The 27,540-nt window shown below is 33.1% G+C and overlaps 4 protein-coding genes, 3 non-coding genes and 1 pseudogene across 7 annotated transcripts; 6 read left to right on the top strand and 2 right to left on the bottom strand.

The window, feature by feature from the left end:
* Positions 1-2,341: 2,341 nt before the first annotated feature.
* LOC149511739 (Pollen Ole e 1 allergen and extensin family protein) lies at positions 2,342-4,558 on the bottom strand. The gene is given in 3 exon segments (XM_089754500.1): positions 2,342-2,967; positions 4,378-4,389; positions 4,392-4,558. Coding segments are annotated over 3 exon segments (312 nt in total). The 5' UTR covers positions 4,540-4,558; the 3' UTR covers positions 2,342-2,815.
* A 760-nt stretch (positions 4,559-5,318) lies between these two features.
* On the top strand, positions 5,319-5,405 carry LOC149511738 (small nucleolar RNA R21). Its single transcript, XR_016333898.1, has one exon. It is a non-coding gene; the product is annotated as a small nucleolar RNA R21 (small nucleolar RNA).
* Positions 5,406-5,686: 281 nt separating this feature from the next.
* Positions 5,687-5,767, top strand: LOC149511737 (small nucleolar RNA R21). Its single transcript, XR_016333894.1, has one exon. It is a non-coding gene; the product is annotated as a small nucleolar RNA R21 (small nucleolar RNA).
* Positions 5,768-5,936: 169 nt separating this feature from the next.
* On the top strand, positions 5,937-6,014 carry LOC149511736 (small nucleolar RNA R21). Its single transcript, XR_016333897.1, has one exon. It is a non-coding gene; the product is annotated as a small nucleolar RNA R21 (small nucleolar RNA).
* A 1,300-nt stretch (positions 6,015-7,314) lies between these two features.
* LOC111276446 (uncharacterized) lies at positions 7,315-11,257 on the bottom strand. The gene has a single exon (XM_022862190.2). It carries the CDS (start codon positions 10,879-10,881, stop codon positions 7,633-7,635), a length of 3,249 nt encoding a protein of 1,082 aa, XP_022717925.2. The 5' UTR covers positions 10,882-11,257; the 3' UTR covers positions 7,315-7,632.
* Positions 11,258-12,656: 1,399 nt separating this feature from the next.
* On the top strand, positions 12,657-15,326 carry LOC111276135 (uncharacterized). Its single transcript, XM_089754532.1, has one exon. The coding sequence runs from the start codon at positions 12,686-12,688 to the stop codon at positions 15,035-15,037; it is 2,352 nt and encodes a 783-aa protein (XP_089610658.1). The 5' UTR covers positions 12,657-12,685; the 3' UTR covers positions 15,038-15,326.
* Positions 15,327-21,766: 6,440 nt separating this feature from the next.
* On the top strand, positions 21,767-23,808 carry LOC149511735 (uncharacterized; annotated as a pseudogene).
* Positions 23,809-26,017: 2,209 nt separating this feature from the next.
* LOC111276137 (putative serine/threonine-protein kinase PBL23) lies at positions 26,018-27,129 on the top strand. Its single transcript, XM_089754059.1, has 3 exons — positions 26,018-26,207; positions 26,443-26,834; positions 26,914-27,129. Exons 1-3 carry the CDS (start codon positions 26,087-26,089, stop codon positions 27,127-27,129), a joined length of 729 nt encoding a protein of 242 aa, XP_089610185.1. The 5' UTR covers positions 26,018-26,086.
* Positions 27,130-27,540: the final 411 nt, after the last annotated feature.

The raw sequence follows: 27,540 nt of genomic DNA, 5'->3' as shown, positions 1-27,540 counted from the left end.
CATTACCTGCATGCTATGAACCCTCCAAAAGAAGCTGATATCAAATATATTTAATTATATCTTAATCATTTTCCATTTTTGAATTGTCAATAAAATTGATTGATTAAATTTTTTTTTTATTTGATTTTTATTTTTCTTAAAAAATAAAATATAAAATATAAAACTTAAACTTGACTCAACTTGTCCATATTACAACATGAACTAAATACAAGAATGATCTTAAAAGCCAACGATCTAAAAGCATACTTGATCCGATCCATTGAACCTCAACATGAAAAGATATATGATATCGTTTGAGATTGCAAAAAAAAAAAAAAATTGTCCAATTAAACGACATCACCAACGATAATATAAGATGATTTAAATTCAAAAGATAAATTTTACATCACATCATTATCTTTTACGCTTTTCGTTTCTTCTTCTTTTTTTTTTTATATATATATAAATAAAATAAAAAATTATATTTAAAAGTCATTGTTCATTGTCAGATTCACCTTCCAAACACATTTCAAACTTTTTGCCCTTTTGTTTGCCGATATGTTACTGACTTCGATTTTTTTAAAAAAAGTTAGAAAAAGAAGTGTGGGGATAAAAATTAGAAAAAGAAGAGATGTGGGGGTCGAAAATAATAGAAGGTTAAGGAAAAAGAGTGGCGGGAAAAGAGAAAAGAATGGAGGGAAAGAAGGAAAGTCTCTGTCATATTCGATTAAATCAAACTTGTTTTTGATCATTGCAAGATCAGATTTGTTATCAATAATTTTTTTTGATGTATTGATTATTTAGAAAATAAATTTTTTAATAAAATTTTAAAATTGACTTAAAATTTATAAAAAAGATAATTTTAATTTTTAAAATCAAAGATAAATTCGATAATACAGTTTATATGTAGAAAAAAATTAACATCTTATAATGTCTATTTTAAAAATAATATCAATTGATCACATGTTATCTTTAATATCGATAAAAAATGATTTTAACTTTAATATTTAAAGTATTTCTCGTAATTTCATTTGTTTTTAGAAAATCCTTTTAAGATATTTTCTTTAAGAATAAAATGAAAATTTTTTATTTATAAAAATTTTTTTGAATTTTTTTAATATTTAAATAAATTTTAAAAAATATTTCTCGACTTGAAATTTTCATAATAACCATTAAAATTTGACATAATATTAATTTTAAAAAATAATTATTGAGAATCCATTTAATATCTAAATAAGGTCTTGAAAATTATTTTTATTTAAAAATATTAATTTTTATTTTTTTACAATAAAAGTCTCCAAAATCACCATTTTATTAATTCATATATTTTTTTGACAATAATAAAATACAAGCAATGTCACATGAAGCAAATGAATAATGTAAATATAAATTAGAAAAAGCAAATGTCCAATTTAATTCCATCTTTAAAATTTTTTAATTTTATCTCTTTTTATTTCTTTCATCATTATTTTAAAAAATACTTAATGATAAAAGAAATTTTATTTATTTATTATTAAAAAATATCTTTAATTTTTCAATATATAAATAGAATTTAAAAAAATTAATAATTCACTCAAGAAATTCTCATAATTAATTTGTGGTAAAATAAATATGATATTCTTCAGTAAAATTAATGATTTAAATTTCTTCTAACATTTAAGCAAAGTTTTCAAAAATTTTTTTAAAATTATTATCTTACTATTTCACATTTACTACGGACAAATACAAAGCATGCAATATCATATGAAAGAATGACACAAATAAAATCACACAATGCAATTAACCAATTTTATTTTATTTTTTTCAAATATTTTATTTTGATGCTTCTTACCATTATTTATTTGATAAAACTTTTTAGTGATAAAAAAAAAAAAGAGAAATTATGAATTATTGTCCACCAATCTGAAAAGGAAAGAGAAAGAAATTATAGTAGCTTTTAAACACTGGAATTGCAAATTTACTTGCTTACGCTAGTGTTTTTTAACCTAAAAAATTGTTAAATTTTGTGGTTTATATATTCATTATAATTTAATTGATACAATATTTAAAAAAATTATACCGTCATCATATATTTAATATTGAATTTCCGTAATAATGCATAGATATTCTAGTAATATATTTTAAATAAATTCAAATAAAAATAGTTATTAATGAAATAATAATCTACGATTGGATCGAGTCTAAGCCTTAAAGTCAATGTTGGCTGATTATGAAGCTAACAGGTAATTTTTAGTATAAATTTAATAACAAAACAAAAAGAGTCAGTCTAACTAATCACAGGATTAAAAAGTTTATATTTGCATTATTCATTTGTATTGTGTTACAGTGGAGCATTCATCCACTGCAAAAATATGCTATCGGGTTCTATTTCTTCTTTCTTGTTTCTTCTAGAAGTTGAAGAGAATGCCACTTTTTCTAGCTACGAGCTGGAATTCCTCAAAGAAAACCCTTGACAGACAGAACTTATTACCTGAATGCCACTATGGTGACTGACAGTTCAGCATTTCTCTGCGAAAGAAATGCCTGTCATTTGGGGTGTGATCAGCTCATCACTCTATTCTCTCACAGATAATTATGAATCAAAAAAAAAAAAAAAAGGGTTTACATGAGCCTTTGCTTGTAATGTTTGTAGCATTGCAGCTTTCAAGACCCTTCATTTTTCTTTTTCTTTCATATGATTGTAATTGAGATGCAAACTAAAACGGAAGAGTTGTTGTACCATGAAAATACCCTCCAGCTGTTAAAAGGCTTAAAGCTCTCTGACACCCTGGGATGGCAAACCATACAGAGGATTGGTTACCCCATTTTCTCTAATAACCAACAAAAATTTATAGTTTCAAAATCTGAACAAAAGGGTTTCTACCAAGCATGCATCCCACTGGTCACTCTCAGGCATTGTTTCAGCCAAAATCCCCTTAGCGTTTTTGAAAGCCTGATAGTTTACTACTTCCCGAGATTTTGTAATGCAAAGAACAGCAACCTCAGCAGCTGCACCAAAACATTTGTTGTACATAAATATAAGATAAACAGATCAAATCTCATCGATGACTAATACATTTCCAGACAATGTTTGAAATATCAGTTAAGATTTCCACAGAAAAACCACCAACTTCATATGGTTAAAGTAATCAGGAATTACCTGGATGAATGAACCTAATTCTGTCCTTTAAAGCATCAATGCCATAGTACAACTGGAAAGATGAAAAGAACACAAAACGTAGATGGAGTTATCGGCCCTCACCAACAATGGCAATTAAAGTGATAAAATGTGAGAGCATTGCCTCCTTCTTAAGACAAAGAAAAACAAAAGGGAGATAGACTTATAAAGAATGCAACTGGCAAAAGATTACATTTCAGTGCCACCATTGAAAAAGAGAAATATCAAGGTTCATCAGTAATTCAACAAAGTTTGGTCATCTATTTGTGCAGTACTGAAGACTATTTCTACTATCACTAAAGTATGATCTTAAACTTCGGGAGCAGTTATATTGATTGCAAACAGCTCATTCTTGACTGGGGAATTGAAGAAGGATTTATTTATAAAAGACCAGACACCTTTTTCAATCCATTAGAAAGTTTTGGCAAGTACCCATTCTTGGATCGATAATCCACTTACTTCAACAAGTAAGCATAAAGAAAAAAGAAGCTTCTTTTCGACCATGATGAGTTGGTCTCACTGTTGTATCTTTACAACATTGGAACCCTAGATCTGTCCTTCACAATTTAAACTAACTTAAAACAACAAAGTAAGAAGAAAAGCCAACATGACAGCCATCAAAGTTGCAGACGAAAACGAATCCAACAATTTGTGATTTTAAGCCTATAAGGCTTTAACAGAATTGCTTACACAGACTTTTGGAAGGATGCACCATACACAAGAAGGATTCAGACTACAACAGTCAGCTCAGAGAACCTTTCTAGCACTGCATTAGCTGTTTGTAACCCAATTAGCCACCGGTAAAACTATCGAGCAAGCACCAATCATAGAATCGATTTACACAAAGCAAAGTAATCAGGAAAACCACTGCCACAGACAAACTACAAAATGCAGTGAACTAATCACTCCATCAAAAGGTACTTTTTTTTTCTTTGTCGAATCTTAGCATAAATTGAATCAATCCAATGGAATTATATGAACAAAACCAACTATCACCTGATTTAATCCAAATTCAATTCAAGTTCATAAGCATATAACTACTACCAAACCAATAATGGAACAAACTTTATCACTACCCAGAAACTTAAAACACATTGACACATTAAAGAATCATAATTCCAGCACAAAACCCACTTCAACATTCAGCTAGAAAACATAGCTTTACCAATCAAACATCCATAATTAAAAAAATTATAAATAAGAAAAAAAAGAGAATAGAAGAGAAAGAGAGAGAGAGGAACCTTCTAAAACATATCCTCAGGACCAATGGAAGAATCAGCGAAAACATCACATACAACTCTACCATGAATCTCACCAGTCCAAGATTTGACACCTGAGATTAAGAAAACAGCTAAGACAACAAAACACAGAACCAGATTCTCCTTCTTTGATTCCATGGCCATGGGATGTGGAATTTTTTTTTTTTTCAGTTGAGCTAATAGAAGTGTAACCAGAAAGGACAACAAACAACGGTTTTTTTAACAAGACACGTGTGTGTACGTAGACTTGTAGATTTGTAGAACTGAATTTAGTATTCTGTGGGATATAGTGGGTCCCCTTAGCTTTGACTTCTTCAACTTCGCTGAATGGCCGGATTTAGATGCGATGATTTCTCTATTCGCCTAATCTAAAATATTAAAATTTATATATTGATATAATATTTTATATAAAAATTATGGATTATAGTTTATAAAATTTATGTGTAATTATTATTAAAATTTTTATTATTGTATTTTTATAATTTATTCTTATATAATATTCATATCATTACCAGTCGTGTACCATCCGATTTTGTTTTGAAACCAACTTCGGCATTTTGCTTTGTTATTTGTCAATGGTTAATCATGGATTCCTTCCAAACGGGCCCAGCTTGCTACATCGAAAAAATCTTATAAAAAAGTTTCGTGGCATATTGTAATTTCATTATAATTGAAGAACCAATCAGGCAATTTCCATTTATAATCTCATTCTATAAAGCAGCTAAGTCGAAAACTCTCATTCTATAATCACCAATCAAAGTGTATCCAATATCCATCAATAGACACCAAATTCTGTGTTTTTTTTATTCTTCGCTTATTTTTTTCGTTTTTTATTCGGAATTCGTCGATCATGGAATCAAGGCCTTTTCTTTTCAATGACGATTTTTCATCCCATTTTTTTTGGGTTTTTTTGTTTTTAAATATATACCTATGAAGAAGCAATCCCAAAAATAAAATAAAAGTAGAGGACAGATCAATTTCCATCGACGAATATCCAATTCCGAGGGATGGGTTTCTATTTTTTTTTCTTTTGCAATTCTCTGCTTTTTTTTTTTGGGTAAATTGGAAGTTAAAATATTTATCTTTGCATCTCAATGATGTTGCACATTTTTAATGTTAAAACTTAAAGCAGCCCCTTTGCTTTCCCTTTGTGGGTTTTCATTGTTTTTTCATGAATAATCTCCCTCTATTTTTTTTTAAACTCATTTGTTGATTAAAAAAGTTTCTTTTTTATTTAAAATGGTTTTTTTTTTCAATAAAAGAAGTGATTTTTTTATGGTGATCCGTTTTACATCCCAATGATGAATTTTTATTTGATTTTAAAAGTTGATAGGCCTGATTTGCATTGAAGAATAGATAATTTTGAGGGATGGTTTTTTTCTTTTAATTTTATCTCATTTTTTATTGTGATATTTTTAGATTATTTTTGTCTTCTTTCTTACTTTTACTAATTAGTTAGATAATCTAATTATATTCAGTGATAAATGCTTCTTGAAAGAAGATTTCTTTTTCAATTTTTGATTGGAATTTGACTTGACTTGCATCCTTGTGAAGAATCATTTTAAAAAATTTAAAGTAGTGGACCGATATTAATCGATAAGTAATGAATCTGAGGGATGCATGCTCCTAATTTTACTAGGCAAAAACAAAGGTTTGGGTATTCAATTTCTATTCATTTGTTTGCTTGCTTGTTCCTTGAGTTTCTTTTTCTCCTTGAAATGCTTGGTTATGAGCTTTCATTTTCTAAGTGATTCTTGTGTTTGTGAACCTGGAAAATCATTTAGATTAAATACTTCAGCCATGTGTTTTAATAGTTGCCCTACAATTTTGCATCCGAATGATGACGAAATGGATGTTAAAAGTAGTGCCTGATCGATCAACAATTAGTTGATGATAAATCCATCTTGAGGGATGCGTAATTTTTCTTCTTGAGTTGTTGTTGACCTTCCTCGAATACTTTTTGTTAACATAATTAGTGTCATGTAATTTATCTTTGATATTGTGTTATGGTTTCAGGCCTGCTGATTTTGCCATAGCAGGGTATTTTATTAGGGTCTTGGCTTTTCAGATTACCTTTTCAACATTTAGGATTGGCATTATTGTGGTATCGCAGGCTGTTGACTGATGTATGCTAAGGTCTAATGAGGTTAATTTTCGATTTTCTTTATTCTATTTGTTTTGCTAGCAGCCTGTAGAAATGGACAGACATGGCCATTTGGGAAACAGAGACTTGTCAATTTGCTTGAACAAGTGTACTGATTGTTGAATAATTGAAGAGTAAGGTTGGTAACAGGGAAATTGAAATTGGCAAAAGATTAAGAAAGCATCTCACAACTCAGGGCTGCTGCCTGAGAATGGGATGTATGATGCTAGAAATGTAGAAAGTGCTTTGAGGATCCAGAAGCTGGAGAAAATGTATAGACTGAAATAAGAATATTGGTTCCTATTATATTTTCTTCCATCGTCTCTGATGTTCAGGCTCCAAAACCCCTGAAGCTGTAAATTTCTTAGTAAATTGTTTGGTGGAATGCTATTTGTGAAAGATTGGAAATGCAAAACGATTTTGAGAAACTGCCTTTCTTATTTGGTTAGTTCCTGTTATGTCAGTATAAATACAGTTTCAAGGGGATAAAATGTGGAGTCAAAGCTCAGCTGAAGCTGAAAAAGCTCCCATGAAAGCCATTCAATCCTTAGCATGAAAACATATGGTAGTTATGCACTTTAGCCTTTGAGGGAATAGATTTACAATGCTATGAAAAAAAAAAAAAAGAGCTTTTTGAAATGAGCAATTTTGTGCAGCCTGGTGGATGCACATAAATATCATTTAAAGCTCCATTATCAAGTTGGAGATAATTATAAACCTTGTTAGATCACCAGTGATCCATCAAGTGCATGAACAAAGCATGGTAGGCGAAGTCATTTCCGAGTTTATAACAAACGCGAATTCACCAAAATAGAACAGCATCAAAATCATGAAAATTTTCAAACTATACATCTGCCTACGGAGCTAACATTCATTTGCTGTGGCTAGGAAGAAGACAATTGCATAGGTTTTACTGTAGAGAAGCTTAAAGTATTTACAGTTAGCTTTTGGCAGAGATGAATGCTAACTAAACAAATCAGTTAGCTTCAAAGCATGGTCTTCCATAACTAGCTGGTTCTCTAGCACAGCGTCTACTTCCTCCAGCAAGCTCACTTCTAACTGATCAGAAATTGCCAAAAAATGACTAAACTGAATTAACATATGCCGTTATTAATGACTTTAACTTTCCTTGCTGCTTTTATCTCAGCAAACAGTCTTTCCAGCCTGCTAATTCGTGCTTCGAGATGTAGCTTTGATATCTCATTTAGACAGCTATTACCATAACCCTCAATGTCATGGATACTTGCAGCTTTATCATCTGAACTACCATCGTTTCCCATCGTTTTATCAGCAGGCCTCCCATCATTACTTTCAATTGCATCTTGAATGGTAGCTCTCTTTGAACCTCCATTTGCAGCTTCAGCTGGCATAACCATTTCTGCTTCAAGTGTTGTTATCAGCTCACATCTTGGAAGTTCATTATCTGCGATTGAAGAGGAAAAACTTTGATATTGACCTGATGAGTTCTCTCCAGCATCTCTGTAGTCAACATTGTCAAGCTTGTCATTAGATTTCAACATTTCTGCTACTGTCAGTTGATCTTCATCATGAGAACCCAAAGAAAGACTTCGACAATGACTGGCTAACTTCTCATCATATCTACCCACTTTATTTGCCATATTGTCACGACTGCTAGCAGATCTTGCAATTTTCTCGGTCACTTTATCTTCGACTACATCCCTGACTTCAAGTATATTAGGAGAAATACCAGGAACAACTAGGGTAGTCACTTCGTCTTCGTCAACAGAAACATTGGCTTCCACCATATTGCATTTGGGAGGAAAACCAGGAGGGACTAGGGGAGTCACTTCGGCTTCATCAACAGAACCCTTGGCTTCAACTATACTGCGTTTGGGAGGAAAACCAGGAGTCAGTGGGGGAGTGACTTCATCTTCATGAACAGAACCCTCGCCTTCCACCATATTGCATTTGGGAGGAAAACCAGGAGGAACTAATGGAGTCACTTCTTCATCAACACATTTGAAAGGAAAATCAGGATGAATCAAGGGAGTCATTTTGTCTTCATTAATCAAACTTTCGGTTTCTACCACATTGCATTTGGGGGTAAAGTCATGAGGAACTGGAGCAGTCACCTTATTGTCATGAACAAAACCTTTGGCTTTCAGCATGTTTGCTTTAGGAGGAAAACCAGAAGGACATGAAAGAGTCACTTTTTCTTCATTAAAAGAACTTTTGACTTCTACCACATTGCATTTGGGGGTAAAACCAGGAAGAACTGGGGCAGTCACCTTATCTTCATTAACAGAACCATTGGCTTGCAACATATTGCCTTCAGGAGGAAAACCAGGAGGAACTGCAGAATTATTAAGTTCCTTCCGAATTACAAAACTAAGCGCTAGTTCTTTTAAAGGCTTAGAATGAGAGGTAGCTGAAGTAGTCTCATTCTTATCTTCACTGTTTACTTCTGAACCAAGTGCTAGACCTTTTGAACTCCTTGGAGGAAATACATGAGGTACTGGTGTACTGTTGCCTTTCCTCTTTCTTTCTGAACTTCGAGCTACAAAAACTGCATTATGAACTTCCTTCTTCCATTTTGGATTTTGTGATAACCTTTTCAATCTTTTCAGTGGAGAACCAAGAACAGAAGTGGCATTGTTACCTTTCTCCTTTTGTTTTAAAAACTGGCAAGATCTCTTCAAACTCTTGAGATGGAAATCAGGTCGAGTTGAAGCAGAAGTACCTTCCTTTGCTCTTTTCGACTTCTTTGGGTTTATGTTAGATCCAGAAAAGCCCTTACCTTTTCTCATCCCTTTAAATTTCTTTGGCATTCTCTTAAAACCAATGCAAGTATCATCTTGCTTTGGTCGTTTCAAGCTCTTTGGAATCATCTTACAACTGGTAAACACATTACTTCCATTCATTCCCTCTGCTCCATTTGGTGTTATGCTGAAGTTTGTGAAACTTCTTTGCTCTTGCAGGCTCAACACTGATTGCGTCCACCATTTCAAGTACTGAGTAGTAACATCTCCCTCAAAATGCATGGGCGGAATGTATAACTTCCCACCACCAGGAGACTTAATGTAATCAGACCATGCAATCTCAGGACTATCATTTGAACGGGAAACACAACCAGGAATATCTTGATCCATTCCAAATTGCAATGCTACTCGATGTGGAAGGTACTGCTCTATACAGTCAAGTCCGACTAGCTCCGAAGCCCTCAAGCATCGAGCAAATGACAGCAATTCATCATCAAAACTTGAATCAATTAATATCCATTTCACCTTGTCTCCATAAAACTTAGCACCATCACAGTTTGTTACTTTCCGAACATAAGGACGCCACTCAAACCTTTCCTTGGATGAGTCTAGAACTGACCTCACATCTTGCACTTTGCTATTTAGGCCATCCCACAAAGCCAACCTTGGCTTACCATTTTCAATCAAATTAGGCTTTGGCCGTAAGTCCAAAAATCTCTCCCAGATCCAAACCTGGACTAATAGAAGTGGTGACCAAAGGGAAATTGCTAGTGCAACATTTTCATCATCACAATTGGACTCTAACAGTGTTGAAGCAACAATATTTTGTTTTAAACAACTCAAATCTCTATAAATTTTAGCAAGAACAGCAGGTGCAAGCGCAATTCTAGTCCCCCTAGCAAGGTGTATAGCAATAGGGAAAACACTTTCAGCAACAACATCAAAAGAAGACGGTAAAACAAACCTTGATAACCACAATGCAAGAAAAGCCTCATGCTCGACTTCGCTATCACTGTTGATGAATTTCCTCATCCATAGGTTATGGGAAACCTTTTTAGATGCACTCCTGTTGATTTCTTTCCTTGCATTGTTAAGTTTCTCCCTTGTCTTCTCCATTTGTTCTGTTTCAACAGGGGTGAAAACAGGAGACCCCAAAACAGAATAACCCCCCAAGAGCATGACATCTTCCAATGTAATCGTTGCTTCACCCCAAGGAAAAAGAAAACTTTTGGTTTCATGGCACCATTTTTCAGCAACCCCAAACACCAAATCATTGTTTCTATTTATCTGATACGTAGAATTCATGATAGCTTCGAAAATACCTGCTTTCTTCCATGTAGATTCGTGCAAAGAAGCCATCTCGACTACCCAAGTTTTCCAATTCTTTTGTGGACATCTCCAGCCACAGAATTTGACTTCTAAAGGCCATTTTTTGGGCTCAAAAGTGGTTGGCAAAGAGGAAAGACAACGTCTTGTGAGGTTAGCAACCGGTGTTTCATCAATGCAACCTAAGCCTATGGAAGGTGTGATGAAATGGGCCATTCTTCCTTTAAGGTTCTTACCAGCTGGTGAAGCCATAAGCTCAAATCTTTCTTCAACAATGGCGTTTGAGGACTCCTCCATAACCAAGAAAGCAAGATTGTTTGGGCAAAAAGTTATCTTTAGTTTCACAAGGGGGAGTTTTCTGAAGAGTTTAAACTATGAAGTAACTTAACCACGAAGAGAAATACCGTACTTAAGGCTGCCTTTTTCAAAGTGAACCAATCAGAACCTAACCTAAGAAAAAAGGACATAATTTCCTAATACTAAAAAAGAAAAACAATGATAAAAAAATACAATCTGATCCAGTTGGGTGGCATATTGGCAAGCACCATGAATCATGGTTTTTTCGAAAGAGTGAATTTAGGTAGGTTCTGAATCAGTCCATGTGGGATGCAATACGATACAGTTTGGTTTATAATATTTTATTGAGTCCTTTGCATCATTATTTCAATGCATTGATCAGATTTTCTAAAACTAAAGATCAATTATCATCAACACGCTGATTTTATTATACTTATTATAGCTGTTAAAAGCTTAATATGTTTGATTAACCCATAAAACAAATTTTGTGACAAGTGACTTGAAAGTCATAAAGTCATAATCATTACTTCCAATATTGAAAATAATTTTGGGTAAATGACAAAAATGTTGAAAGTGATAGTTTTTTTTTTAGGTCATCAACTCGATCTGTTCTTGATGAATTTCGATTCGATTTAATCTGATTTTTTATAATTAATTTTTTTTAAAAAAATTAAATTTTTGATCAGATCGGATAGTGTATTATTAAAAAAAAAAAATTGAGATTGAGTTGGGTTCGAGTTTTAAGTAAATCTAATTTTACTCGACCTGATATTTATATAAAAATTAATTTTTTTAATTATTTATTTAAATTTTTTATTTATATATATATTATATAATTATATATTTAAATATTTATGTTTAAAAAATAATATTTTATTAATTTCATATCGGGTCAGGTTCGAGACAACAAAAATCCTTTGCGATACTACTCGTTATCCACTTTAATTTTTTTATTATAAAAAATAAAAATAAATAAATAAATTGATTTATGTAAGTATTTTTTATTTAAGAGAAAGGACAAAAAAAAAAAAAAGATTATTATAACCTTCTTTCTCACATGATCTCATCCTCCTTCCCATTTTCTCTTCTCGGTACATGTATCCTGGTGCATTAACCTGCATGGCTATATCCTTAGCTCCCCACTAGTACTAATCCACAAAATTTGAGGCAGGTGTTGGTAATCATGCCACTAATCCAAGTATGAAAACCAATTTATCAGGAAAATGAAGAGAAGATTGAGAATGTTGAAAGAAAATGGTGACTAAAGGCAAAGGGACCATAGGAAAACCATTTTTTTCTGGGAGAATTCTAGTGCTTTTCAATATGTTGGTCATTTAAATTTACCCAATCACACAATATTCCATGTGATAATGTACAATATCTGGGACAAAAATGTTGAAGACAAGTGGCTAAATTGAAGCATGAATTTCGAAATCATGAATTTAGTGTGACCCTTTACTTAAAGTTTGCCAAATTGAAGCATGAATTTTGATTAGAAATTGTTTAGTTTGAAGGTTAAATGTACATTAATGGCCACTTTATTACTCTAATTATATGGTGTATGAAGGTTAATGTTCTTGTCCTTTGTTTAACAGGGAAAAGAGCAAAATTTCTGTCCTTTCAGTTGCACTCTTATTCACACGCAAAGCAACATCCAAAATTTGTGTTTTTGGCTAGTAATGGCCTAATTTCACGGATGAAAGAGGGTTTGTTTTTGGTTTTATAGCAATATTTTAACCTATAGACTGTTCATTTCCTTTCAGCATTTTCTCACTCCTCTCTTTTTTGTCTTGTGTTTCAGAAAATGGCAAATGAACACCTTCATTCCATTTTTCAAATATGTAGAGATGAAAAATTGGTATCCCCCAAAGATGGGAAAATCATTTTTGGAACTGCCAGGTTCCTGAAACCATGTGTCCAAACAGTGGCACAAGCTGTAACTGTTCCCGACACTCCTTTGCTGTTTGAACTCTTCTCTGAAAACCTTAAACAGTTGCCTGAAAATGTTGATATAAAAGGCTGGCATATTCCTCAAAAACGTTGGGAAGAATGGGTTGATAGGATGGCTGGAAAATATGGTGCCTTGTGGAAGCTGACAGGCATATGTGATGCTATTATGAGTTCTAGATATGAAATCAGGTGTAACAAAGATTTGCTACTTGGGTTGGTTGAGTTCTGGTGTCCTGAAACTAATACATTTGTTTTTCCATGGGGAGAAGCAACTGTCACCCTTGAAGATGTGATGGTTCTTGGAGGGTTTTCAACACTTGGAGAGTCAGTGAGGAGACCTCTAGAAGGGAAGTTGGTGAAGATTGAGGAAGAGATGAACAAGAAACGTTTGATCCTGTCAAGAGACAAGTCAAAAAAGGCTAGTCATAGTTGTTGGATAAAGCATTTTATGGAAGAGCAAAGTGAATTTGAACATGTAGCATTCTTGTCACTCTGGCTGTCAAGGTATGTTTTCCCTTCTCTGCCTGAGAAAATTGTTGCCAAGCAAGTTTTACCAGTTGCTATTCATTTGTCTTCGAAGACAAGAATTGCACTTGCCCCAGCAGTTCTGGCAAGCCTTTACAAAAGCCTGACATTGTTGCAAAATCAAGCAATGTCTTCTCCCGAGGAAATTACTGCTTCAGGTCCATTAAAACTTTTACAATTATGGGCTTTTGAGCGGTTTCCTTCTCTTGGTCCAAGTATTCCCAATGCCCTCAAGCCTGGAGAACCTAGAGCTGCTCGATTTCATAGACTGAATGCCAAAATCAGCCTGCCACTGGTTAGATCAGTTGTTAGATTATCGGATAATTTTAGGTACCGTCCATATGTTGCTGATTTGAAAAATTGGGGACATCCATCCTATTATCAAGAGACTAAATTTTTAGCTTTTCACTATAATGACCCAGATGAGGATCTAAAGTCTTTTGCTAGATGCTTGCATACTTCTGTGTTAGTTGGAATAGATTGCAAAGAAGAGTATTTCCCACACAGGGTGGCAATGCAATTTGGATACGATCAAGATCTTCCTGCTGCCTTTCCTGTTTCTAGCATCTCATGGGAAAATGTTAGGTTTGCTCTTCTACCAAGGTCTTTTCAGCCGTGTGTATCAGTCAGGTATTTCAATTGGTGGGCTAGATCTAACTCTGCTCGGAAAGCGGCTTTGGGGGATATCAAAAGAAATCAGAATATAAGCCCAACATCAGTTCCGGCTAAAAGAAATGTGGAAAGTCGCCATCCTTCAAATGAGTTTGGTGTGAAGAAACCTAAGAAATTAGAAACAAAGGTTTCAATGAAAGCTGAAACTGAAGGATGTTGTTCCTCATTTGCAAATGATTATGCAGCCAAAACTAGATCTCATACGATTCAGGATTGTAATGTTGAGCTTGACCATCCAATGTACTCACTGCATCCGGCAACAATTTCAAGCCAGAAGATCATATCGCCACCATTTCAGTTGGAAAGGACCAAAGTTGATTCCAAAGATCCAGCAGCAATGTGTAGTCTGAAAAGTAATAATACATTTGCTCAAGTTTATGCTGATAACAATAGCGAAGAGAGCCATGCCTCAGCTGCGCCTGAGTTGTCCTCTAAGGTGAAGGGACAGGCATATGAAGAGCACAGTGATACAGATCATATCTCTCTTTCAGAACGCATGAAGCATGTTTCTGGCACCCCAAAAAAAGGAGCTGGCCTGTATAAATCTTCACCCTGCTACCAATTCCGAACCTCTGATTCCCCAACTTCAAGAGTTCTCAATGGAAATCCGAGAAAGAGAAAGTTCTCCCTCACAATTACCGGAAGCAGGAAAGCAACCACTCTGCCTTTTGATGGCAATGCTGGAAGACAAGTCAATGCTGGTGATTCTGACCAAAAAATTAAGAGAATTATTAAAGAAGGGACGAAGGCTTTTGATCACACAAATGGTCCATTGGACAGATCCGAGCATGAGGCGAGAGTTGAACAGAAGAAAATATTTTTAGGATCACTTAAAGGTATTGGTAAAGAAAGGAAGGCAAGAATGGCTGAAGGGTTTCCCAGGAACTCTAAAAATGTTACCTTCAAAGATACTACTACTACAGGTTCAATTGAGAAGTTTGGACTAGAATTAGAAGGCAGGCTAAGGAGATTGGAGAAACTGGCAGGGATACCCCAAATGAAGAACTAGGAAAACCAGTAATAGAAGAAACTTATAGTTCACTGATTTTTGTCTAGGTGCTAAGCTCTTCTCATTTGATTTTTTTCTCTAGTTACTGAAGTGGAATCAGAATTTCATCATTTAGAACTAATATAGTCAGTTTGCAGTGTTTACTTGTTATTATGCTTGAACCTGTTTAATATTATAAGTTTTTCTCTTACATGCCAGTGATCATTCAAGTGCAAGATTTTAGAAGATCCTACTGCCTTTGTACTGTATGACATTTGCATAGCTGTTTCTCTTTTTATGTAAAAAATGTGTAAGGTTATTAATATGAAATATTTTATTGCATTATGCCAGTAGATTTAGAATTTGATGCTGATAAACCACTTGAAAGGCAACTTTCATGTGAGATGTCAAGATCTAATCATATTGACTGTTTTCTTGTTCAGATGTTTTTAACCAAAGTGGTTAATTAAGCATTCAATGCCTAGAAAGTAACACAGAATAAAAATGACTACATTTAGAATTAATTTAGAGTGGTTGCACATTGGGTTAGATTTTTTTATTCCACATCATTGCTTTTACATGTTTTACGATCAGATTTGCATACTTAAAGGCAGCACATGCAAAATTTTATTGTCCAATTTCTTTGATCTGGATTTTTGTAGAAACAAATAGTTAGTATGCAAATTTAACATGAAGATTAAAACCCCTATTGTACAAAGTTGTTTCTATAGGAGCAATTTGAAACTGAACAATTTGTTCTCAAGCAATGTGTATACCATCATTTGAGTGTAATGTTACCAAACCATATGCAGATTGGTAAAACTCATAGAAGCATCAAGTTTTAGGCTTTCAGCCCATGTTGACGCTCTCAAGTTGTTTCAAAGGAGGCTCAGGAGTATAATAATCTCTCTTTATTTTGTGCTCTCTTAGCCCATTCCTTTCCTATCCTATCTTTGTTTAATCTTTTGCCATTTTGTGGGGTTTTATCCCTACCAATAAAGAAGCCATCCTATTAAATATAAAGTAGGTAAAATCAAAGTTCTGAACTATGAAGGCTTCATGTTGCCTTTTGAATCTCCCTTCTCTGCTGTGAACCAAACAAATCAGTAATTTAATAAAGGCTACAGCCAACAGGTTAACAACAATGGAAGTATGCCAGTAAGAAAATGTGATTTTTACAACGTGGGCACCAACTTTTTATCCCTTTGAGAAAGATTTTAGAAATTTCTAACAGCAACAATGGAGAAGCAATCAGACACCATTTTTGAAGAGAGGGAAGAGTTCACTGTTTCAGCTACTGATGGACACCCTAAAAGAAGAAAAGCCCACTTTCTGAAGCCAACTGCCACCTCAAACAAGAGAATAGTTTCTAAGCTTCCTCCAGAGTTGAACAGAAGAAAAGATTTGAAGAATCACTTTAAAAATATTGGTAAAGAAAGCAAGCCAGGAACTCTTAAAAATGTTAACTTCAATCAGGTTCAATTCAGAAGTTTGGACTAGAGTCAGAAGGAAGGCCAAAAATGAAGAACTAAGAAAACAACTAACAGATGAAACTTAATAGTGCTTTTCCATTTTGTCTCCGATAGTTAATGAAGTGGAATCAGAACTTCATTGTTTAGAACTGATATAGTCATTTTTCCAGTCTTTACTTGTTTTATCATGCTTGAACCTGGTTTATGTAATGAATTTTTCTCTTACATGACAGTGATTATTCGAGTGTTAAATTCTAAAATTGTCCTACTGCCTTTGTCTTTTATGATATTTTTTTCGTACAAAAAAGACTGCAACCTGAGATAAAAGAAGAAAATGTAGGTGTTAAGATTTGAATCTCAGATCTATTAGACACCACTCCTAGTTCATCTTTTATGACATTTGCATAGCTCTCACTTTGTTATGTCAAAATGTTTAAGGTTATTAATATGAAATTTTTTGCATTATACAAGTAAACTTTGAATTTGATGTCCCTCATATAAGAGATAGAGAAGTAAGAGGGGAATAAGTGCATATTGTTTTAAAACCTTGAAATTTTAAAACTATTATTTTGTTTCCATTATACAGGTAACATTCACACCATTGTTTTGTTGATAATACAGCACATGAGAAACTCAAACACAAGCAATTAGGTCAAGCCATTACCATCCAAATTAAAAATGATACAGGAAATATCATGACACCATTATTTTGTTGATAGCAAACATGATGAATATCCATGTTTATGATCCAAAATAATCGCACATTTTCTAAAGCTTGGCAGGTAAATTGGAGCTATAGCTTCTGGTAACTGGAAACTTGACGTGGTCGGATAGTATTGTTACAAGCCTTTTTATATCCTGTGTTGTGTTTGCTGCAGTAAGAGTCACTCGTAACCTAAAAAAAAAAACGTAAAATTAGAAGGATTAACTGGGAAAAAAGATTGAAAGCAATAGGACAAGAAAATGACCATTGCTAGCATGTATGTAAAGTGAAAAGGAAAAGAAATATGAAACCTTCCAGTGTTGGGAGGTCCGACAATTGTCACGACATAGATACCAGATTCTAACAATATCCTGAACAATAGATGACATTATGTACACTGTTAGAAGCTTTATTGTATAGTGATAATGAACATAATCAATGATAGAGAAAGAGATATTGACTAGAGGGTGAGAAAGAACAAACCTGCTCGCTTTGGCCGTATTCTCTGGACTTCCTATTATTATGGATAGTATCTGACTTGTGACAGGGATTCCAGTCAGAGACTGGAACTCTTGCATCCGTTTCCTAACTTCCATTCTAAGCCATGCTTCTTTCCTTGCCACCACAACCGAGGCTAATTCATACATGTACTCAACTTAATCAGCATCACAACAATTATATGGTAAGTAATCAGTACTTATATAACAAACAGGCAAGTTCTAGTAAGTTGGTATGGGATCATGTTGGATTCAGTACATTTTGAATTTGAATTATTTGGGATTTAGTTTTTTAAGTTTGGACCTTTCAAACTTGGATTGGATTTGGGTTCAGGCTAGTAAGATCATTTTTTAGATTCTATAGAATTTGTAACCATTAGGGGTATTTTCGGATCCAAATGATAAATTAAATATTTTTTTTCATTAGAAATTATTAACAAATCAAAAGATATATTTTTTATTTTTAAGTTAATATGACATTTATAATGTTACATCAATTTAACTACATTATTATTTTACTTTACAAATCTCTTACTTTTTATTTATAAATAAAGCTATTTAAAAATTATTTATTTATCTTATTTTTTTTTTCTACTATCTCCATTTTTCACTCTCTTTCTAATCTTTAATGACTGATTTTTTATTTGAATATCGAAATATAGATAAAAAATACTCTCTATCTTTATCTTTAACCGTTCTCTTTCTCTATTGTTATTTAGGAATTTGATTCTCAACTTGGAGCTTGACACCAACAACAACCATTTCAATACATTCTTTTCCGGTTTGAATTTTTTGGGTTCGAATCATTGATTTTTTTTTTTGGTCAAATCAAGTTCGGACGGGTTCATATTCAAATTTTCAGACGTTATCCTAGTTCGGGTTCATTTAGTCTCCTCTTCACGTCTAATCACTTTCTTGATCGTTTCTGCAACCCAATGTATTTATCATGAAGACAAAATCAAATACTACACTGTGTTTTGTAGTTAGAAAGGACTTTGAGCTTTACCATATGAGGCAGCAGCCAAGGGAACCGGCACAGTTGTTGAAAATATGAAAGAGCGACCCCTTTATTGAATGAATTGCTTCCAGGTTTTACTGTTCATGTAATTGATTTTTTTTTTTTGGTTAGAAATAAAATCACACTTAATATTTCTCCATTGGTATGATTTGACCCAGTGTTGCATTACCTGCATGCTATGAACCCTCCAAAAGAAGCTGATATCAAATATATTTAATTATATCTTAATCATTTTCCATTTTTGAATTGTCAATAAAATTGTTTGATTAAAATTTTTTCTTATTTGATTTTTATTTTTCTTAAAAAATAAAATAAAAAATAAAAAATTATATATAAAACTTAAACTTGACTCAACTTGTCCATATTACAACATGAACTAAATACAAGATTGATCTTAAAAGTCAACGATCTAAAAGCATACTTGATCCAATCCATTGAACCTCAACATGAAAAGATCCATGATATCGTTTGAGATTGCAAAAAAAAAAAAAAAATTGTCCAATTAAACGACATCACCAATGATAATATAAGATTATTTAAATTCAAAAGATAGATTTTACATCACATCACTATCTTTTACGCTTTTCGTTTCTTTTTTTTTTTTTTATATATAAATAAAATAAAAAATTATATTTAAAAGTCATTGTTCATTGTCAGATTCACCTTCCAAACACCTTTCAAACTTTTTGCCCTTTTGTTTGCCATATGCTACTGACTTTGATTTTTTTTAAAAAGTTAGAAAAAGAAGTGTGGGGATAAAAATTAGAAAAAGAGGAGATGTGGGGGTCGAAAATAATAGAAGGTTAAGGAAAAAGAGTGGCGGGAAAAGAGAGAACAATGGAGGGGAAGAAGGAAAGTCTATGTCATATTCGATTAAATCAAACTTGTTTTTGATCATTGCAAGATCAGATTTGTTATCAATAATTTTTTTTGATGTATTGATTATTTAAAAAATTTATTTTTTAATAAAATTTTAAAATTGTTTTAAAATTTATAAAAAAATAATTTTAATTTTTAAAATCAAAGATAAATTCAATAATATAATTATATGTAAAAAAAAATTAATATTTTATAACGTTTATTTTAAAAATAATATCAATTGATCACATGTTATTTTTAGTATCGATAAAAAATAATTTTAACTTTAATATTTAAAGTAATTCCCGTAATTTCATTTGTTTTTACAAAATCCCTATAAGATATTTTCTTTAAGAATAAAATGAAAATTTTTTATTTATAAAAATTTTCTTGAATTTTTTAACATTTAATTAAAATTTTAAAAAATTTCTTAACTTGAAATTCTCATAATAGCTCTTAAAATTTGACACAATATTATTTTAAAAATAATTATTGAGAATCCATTTAATATTTAAATAAGATCTTGAAAATTATTTTTATTTTTTTATAAAAAAATTCTCCAAAATCACCATTTTATTAATTCATATATATTTTTGACAATAATAAAATACAAGCAATGTCACATGAAGCAAATGAATAATGTAAATATAAATTAGAAAAGCAAATGTCCAATTTAATTCCATCTTTAAAATTTTTTAATTTTATCTCTTTTTATTTTTTTTTCATCATTATTTTAAAAAATACGTAATGATAAAAAAAAATTTATTTATTATTAAAAAATATCTGTAACTCTTCAATATATAAATAGAATTTAGAAAAATTAATAATTCGCTCAAGAAATTCTCATAATTAATTTGTGGTAAAATAAATATGATATTCTTCAGTAAAATTAATGATTTAAATTTCTTCTAACATTTAAGCAAAGTTTTCAAAAAATTTTTTAAAATTATTATCTTACTATTTCACATTTACTACGGACAAATACAAAGCATGCAATATCATATGAAAGAATGACACAAATAAAATCACACAATGCAATTAACCAATTTTATTTTATTTTTTTCAAATATTTTATTTTGATGCTTCTTACCATTATTTATTTGATAAAACTTTTTAGTGATAAAAAAAAAAAAGAGAAATTATGAATTATTGTCCACCAATCTGAAAAGGAAAGAGAAAGAAATTATAGTAGCTTTTAAACACTGGAATTGCAAATTTACTTGCTTACGCTAGTGTTTTTTAACCTAAAAAATTGTTAAATTTTGTGGTTTATATATTCATTATAATTTAATTGATACAATATTTAAAAAAATTATACCGTCATCATATATTTAATATTGAATTTCCGTAATAATGCATAGATATTCTAGTAATATATTTTAAATAAATTCAAATAAAAATAGTTATTAATGAAATAATAATCTACGATTGGATCGAGTCTAAGCCTTAAAGTCAATGTTGGCTGATTATGAAGCTAACAGGTAATTTTTAGTATAAATTTAATAACAAAACAAAAAGAGTCAGTCTAACTAATCACAGGATTAAAAAGTTTATATTTGCATTATTCATTTGTATTGTGTTACAGTGGAGCATTCATCCACTGCAAAAATATGCTATCGGGTTCTATTTCTTCTTTCTTGTTTCTTCTAGAAGTTGAAGAGAATGCCACTTTTTCTAGCTACGAGCTGGAATTCCTCAAAGAAAACCCTTGACAGACAGAACTTATTACCTGAATGCCACTATGGTGACTGACAGTTCAGCATTTCTCTGCGAAAGAAATGCCTGTCATTTGGGGTGTGATCAGCTCATCACTCTATTCTCTCACAGATAATTATGAATCAAAAAAAAAAAAAAAAGGGTTTACATGAGCCTTTGCTTGTAATGTTTGTAGCATTGCAGCTTTCAAGACCCTTCATTTTTCTTTTTCTTTCATATGATTGTAATTGAGATGCAAACTAAAACGGAAGAGTTGTTGTACCATGAAAATACCCTCCAGCTGTTAAAAGGCTTAAAGCTCTCTGACACCCTGGGATGGCAAACCATACAGAGGATTGGTTACCCCATTTTCTCTAATAACCAACAAAAATTTATAGTTTCAAAATCTGAACAAAAGGGTTTCTACCAAAACTTAGTGTGGAATGGGAAAAAAAATATGAAATAAAAGAGTTGCCTGATACTATCTTTTATAAAGTGAGTCCATTTCTACTTTCTAGTGAGAATCCTTTGATACACAACAGATGGAGGACCCAACAGAAAATGAAACCATATTTGGAGAAAGGGAAGAGCTGATGGTTTCATTTTTTGCTGATGGAAAACCAAATTTAAGAACTGCGCATTTCCTGAAACCAGCTTTATCTTCCATTGATGAACCAATCCGAAAGCCTTTTTTACTCTGCCGTTCCTTTCTGCCCCACACTTTTGAGCCTAAAGAGTGGCCCCTAAAGGCCTTTTTTAAGCGTTGGAGAAGCCCAAAAAAAAGCTGGCTTTTATGGGTTGATATCCTGCGTTCCAAGTATCAACCTGTATGGGAAAAAGCTGGTATCTTTGAAGCAATAATGAGCTCAACTTGCTTGATTAAAAGATATGATGACTTGGTTATTGGTTTGGCGGAGAAATGGAATCCTGAGACTAACACTTTCATCTTTCCTTGGGGTGAAGCAACAATTTCTTTAGAGGATATGATGATTTTGGAAGGTTATTCTGTTATAGGCTTCCCTGTTATATACCCTGTTGATAGCCTAGAACTCGGGGAAGTTGAAGCTAAACTCTTGAAGAATGCAGGAAAATCCGAGGGGGTACAGGGAAAAGGATCAGGCAAACAGAGTAGATGGAGAATTTTAAGGGAAGTGGGAGAGATATTGAGCATGAAGCATTTCTTTCATTGTGGCTAACAAGGTTTGTTTTCCAAGATTTTGATGGAATAATTAGGAAGAGAGTTTTTCCAATTGCGTGTCTTTTAGCTAGGGGGAAAGTTATGGCACTAGGGCCAGCAGTTTTGGCTAGTATTTATAGGGACTTAACTTTGTTGAAAGAAACCATTGTTAGTTCGACTAACTTTAAGGATGCTGAGGTCGATGATTCTGTGTTGGCAATTACACTTTGCTCACCAATGCATTTGGTTCAACTTTGGGCATGGGAAAGGTTCCCAGCATTGCAGCCAAAACCTAATATGATCAACTGCCTTGACCCCAGATCAGCTAGATGGAGCAATGTGAAAATTGTGAAAGTTGAAAATGTGAGGATGATTTTGGACTCAGCAGGCGAGACTTTTCTTTGGAGGCCTTATGCTAAAGTTGTTAATTACCAGCAGAGTCATGAATTTTACAAGGAGAAGGAAGAGTGAATATCAGTTGATCAAAGCTTGAGTAAAGATTTAATATCTGTTGCTCTATGTTTGAGGCCTTCTGAGTTAGTTGGGTTAGGATCAGGATGTATACAGCAGTACCTGCCACATGGAGTAGCAATGCAGTTTGGAAATGATCAAGATGTACCTTGTCACGTTGCTCGGCCTAATAAGACTCTGGAAATTGCTTGGAACAATTACCTGAGGCCAATCAATGATAGAAAATTGTATATTCGATCTCGTTTCTTTGAGTCTGGCATTACCGTCCGATACTTGGAGTGGTGGAAGAAGCTGTCAATGGTGGTTCAGCAAGATGCGATAAAGGGTATAGTGCGAAGAAAAAGGAGTTCAAGGAAGAGGCCAAAACGAATTCCATGGGTGAAAGCAAGAAAGGGGGAGAATGATGCCTGCGTTCCTCCTGGTTTCCCCCCCAAATTGAATAATAGTGTGAAACCTGAGCCTTCTGTTCATGAAGTAAAACCTGAAGCATTGGAAGTGTCTAACAAGAAAGCTAGTATTACCACTAGACCATTTTGTCATGACAAATGCTCTCTGGCTAAGGCTCAAGGTCTCTCATCTTCAGTGGCTGATTATGGAGGATCTATAAAGAAGGGGCTGTTTATGACACCAACGCAAAAGGCCATATATATCAATGCTCAGAATGGAGGATCAGCAAGAGTGATGGGAGAAGCAAATGAGAGTGAATTGGAGTTTCCACTATATAGTAAAGAGAACATCAGCAGGAATAGTGAAAGCAGGTCCATGGCAGTCTACATGATTGCATCCGGACTTGAAGCTCGGGTTTCTAGGATAGAGAGAGAAGTTGCTGAAAAAGTAGCAGGCAAACTTGAAAGAAATCCAACCAAAGAAGGCAGCTAAACAAAATCTGGGCCATAGCTAACCTTTATATTTGATTCAGCATATATACATATATATACATATATATACATAAATATATATATATATATATATTTATGCATACATATGTATATAAATGACCTTTGTATTTGATTCAGCATATATATATATGTATGTATGTATACATATGATACATACATACATATAAATGACCTTTGTATTTGATTCAGCATATATATATATGTATGTATGTATACATATGATACATACATACATACATACATATATATATATATATATATATATATAGTTTAACCCTGGTTAATTTGCATAGGTAGTATTTGTCAATTGGGCTCCTATAGATGTTTTAAGTGAGATGTAATACATCTCTCAGCTTCTATCATTAGTTACATTATGTAAAACTTTATTATCTCCCTCATTGATTCAGTTTCATGTAAATCAAGTTCCTCAATCTGGTTTCACATGCTGTCCTTTAACAGTGCTATACTAAAATGAAATACAATTAATGATGGATGGTTCTTTTAACAATGGCCTCATTTCATGAAATCTTCTTTGCTGCCTTCTATTTAGGTCTCTCAGTTTTATTTAGAACTTGATTTTTGGTTATATGAAACAGATCGTAAAAACAATGTACTGAAGCAGGATTAAGGGAAGACAAAAATTAGCTGTTTGGATTTGCCACAGTTTCTTGCTTATTAGCATAGGTAAAATAGGCAGTTATCTAACACTCTGTTTAGCAGGAAAGAAAGAGAAAGGAAGAAAAAAGGAAAATTATCTAAAATACTAAGTTCTTGCACTCTTAGGGTAAAATCTTGAATGTATCAAATCGAGTTTAGAATATCCCTGATCATATTGTAGTTAGCTCATGAAATTTGTTTTTGCAACTGACCTGACAAGTGGCAGAATAAGAATTAAATAAAATGAAGTATAGAAAATCACTTAGCCTTGAGAAATTCTGACAATGTTAGAGGCAGTTAAGAAATGCAAAAAAATCTGTCTGCTTCCATGTTTAGCAAATCTAAGTTATTTTTGGCTATCTAGCTCAATGGATTTGGACAGAGTAGAAGCAAAACAAACATTGTGAGAAAATTTTCCTTGTGCCCTCCTAAAGGGCCAGATAGAATTTGGTTTCCTTCAGGAGTTAAAGTTTTCCAGAGCTCAGCTATCAATTTTCTTAATACTTGAGCCATATTATAAATTTGGTTCTAGAATTTGATTGTTGTCCTGACAAGACCAAAATGAACTGTTTTTCATGTTGCATGTCAGAAGAGAAAACTAAACAGAAAGTCATTAAAGAAGAGCATCAAGGAATACCATGACACAAAAATTATGGCTTCATTTGCCAATATTTCATTCAAGAATGGTACAATTTTCAACCTGTAGATCGTCTTTAATTCTACAAAAACCCTGATTGGATTTCAGAATATGCATCATTTTTTATTTTCTTTAGTTTTGTTGATACCCTTCCCTTTTTATATATTTCTTGTATAAAAAATGGTTCCATATCTTTGTTTTGTCGTCCATCAACATGTAATGGAGGAGCATATTTTTGCATATATAGTTGTTGACCCTATTTTTTTATTCAATTCATGAAATGGCAGAACTATGTTAGTTTAAAGATGGTGTGCTTCAATTCTCTAGATTCTTTTAAACTCACGAAAACAATCTAATTGATGAATTGCGCATTGGAAATGGAACAGATGTCAACCATTCTCAAGCCATGATCAACTTCATTCCTCATATCATCATGACAAAGGCTTCCATTGTTCTTGCAATAATCATTATGTTGATTTTAGATTTTGGTTATGGTACAGAGATGACAAAGGTTAATCCTTTGAAACCTTGCTATGACTTGGCCACAACAAAGTTTTTTATCTTTTGGTTGAAAACTTCTGGTGATTGATTCATGTTTGAACAAAATTTTCTCTTTTGCAGATAGCAGCAAAAAGAGATACATTACCCAACAAATAACAAAAAGGGGAAAAGGCAATATAACTGCTAAGATATTTAACTACCATAAGCTACGCACTGCTACTAATAACTTCAACCCTGACAATCAGCTTGGAGAAGGGGGTTTTGGGAGGATCTAAAAAGGGCATGTTGAAAACCCAAATCAAGTACTATTTGAAATCTTATCTCTTTGTTCCTCAAAAGAGGTTTTAACAAAAAAACTATATAGTTTTCATGATATTCGGTTAGTAGCTTTCATATTGTTGTTCCATCATACTCAGGTTGTTGCTGTCAAGCAACTTGACACGAATGGATATCAAGGAAATGGAGAGTTCCTGGTTGAGGTTTTGATGTTGAGTCTACCTCACCATTCTAACCTTGTTAATTTGGTTGGATATTGTGCCGAAGGGGATCAAAGGATTTTGTTCTATGAATTCATGGCTCATGGCTCCTTGGAGGATCACCTTCTAGGTATTTTTGACATTTTTTAGTTATTTGCATTACTGACATAACACTAGCACACAACTTTAGACTCAAATGGCTGATGTGATTCAAAACTTAAACTTTTTAACTGAAAATGCCTTCTTGCATCAGATTCTGATAATTGAAATGTTTCATTAATGCAATTTTCTTGCTTGCAGTTTTAGATCGTCCATTTTTATTGTTTTGGTGAACATACTTGGTTGTTTGTAACTTTGCCTTTCAGATTTACCTCCAGACAAGAAGCCCTTGGATTGGAATAACAGGATAAAAGCTGCAGGAGGTGCTGCTAAAGGCCTTGAATACTTGCATGAAACAGCTGATCCCCCGGTGATATACCAAGACTTTAAAGCATCAAACATATTACTGGACCAGGATTTCAATCCAAAGCTCTCAGATTTTGGACTTGCAAAGCTTGGTCTAACTGGAGATAAGTCAAATGTATCCACTAGGGTTATGGGAACCTATGGCTACTGTGCACCTGAGTATGCACTAATAGGCAAGTTGACTACAATATCCGATGTTTACAGCTTTGTAGTTGTGTTTTTGGAGATAATCACAGGAAGAAGAGTAATAGACAATTCAAGACCAACAGAAGAACAGAATCTTGTCACTTGGGTAAGTGTGGATTGTTTTATTCTTCTAAACAATCATGAAACCATATCGCTTTGTACACTGATTATACCGCCATTTGCAGGCAACACCCTTATTCAAAGATAGAAGAAATTTCTCATCAATCGCTGATCCATTGCTGGATGGAAAATATCCCATTAAGAATCTCCACCAAGCACTTGCTGTTGCAGCAATGTGTCTGCAGGAAGAAGCTACTGCCCGACCTATAATGAGTGATGTTGTGACAGCTCTTGAGTACTTAACTACAAGCAATGAACCAGAAGAAGGGAAGAATAGTTGACAGACAAGAAATCAATTTCTCCTGACATAGGCAAAGTGATGGAGATATCGAAAACCTCAGAATAAAATGAAGGTACAAGAAGAGGGTTAATGGAGCATATCAAACTCTTTCATTTCATGTTGCAGCAGCTGAGCTACAATCCTTGGAGTCAAACTCAAATCTCATTTTTTTTTTTTTAAATCCTTTCAAGGTCTGTTTTCTAATGGCTACTAGGGAAAGTAAAATGTGCTGATAGAGCTCATGATCATGGCACCTTTCAATTTCAAGGAGCTTTACAATGTTCTTGCCTAGGCTGCAATGTCCAACCAACCTCATTACCATTCAACTTTGTTTTTGTTTCCTTTCTGGTTTCATTAGCTGAAAATTTGTAAAAATTGTTCCCTTCATTTTTGTATGAGGTAACTTAGAATG

This window comes from Durio zibethinus, chromosome 25 (genome assembly GCF_047325235.1).
Source record: "Durio zibethinus cultivar Kanyao isolate XHJ-2024 chromosome 25, ASM4732523v1, whole genome shotgun sequence".
NCBI classification, from domain to species: domain Eukaryota; kingdom Viridiplantae; phylum Streptophyta; class Magnoliopsida; order Malvales; family Malvaceae; genus Durio; species Durio zibethinus.
Note: the sequence above shows the minus strand (reverse complement) of the source record. Positions and strands in the feature narration are given on the sequence as shown.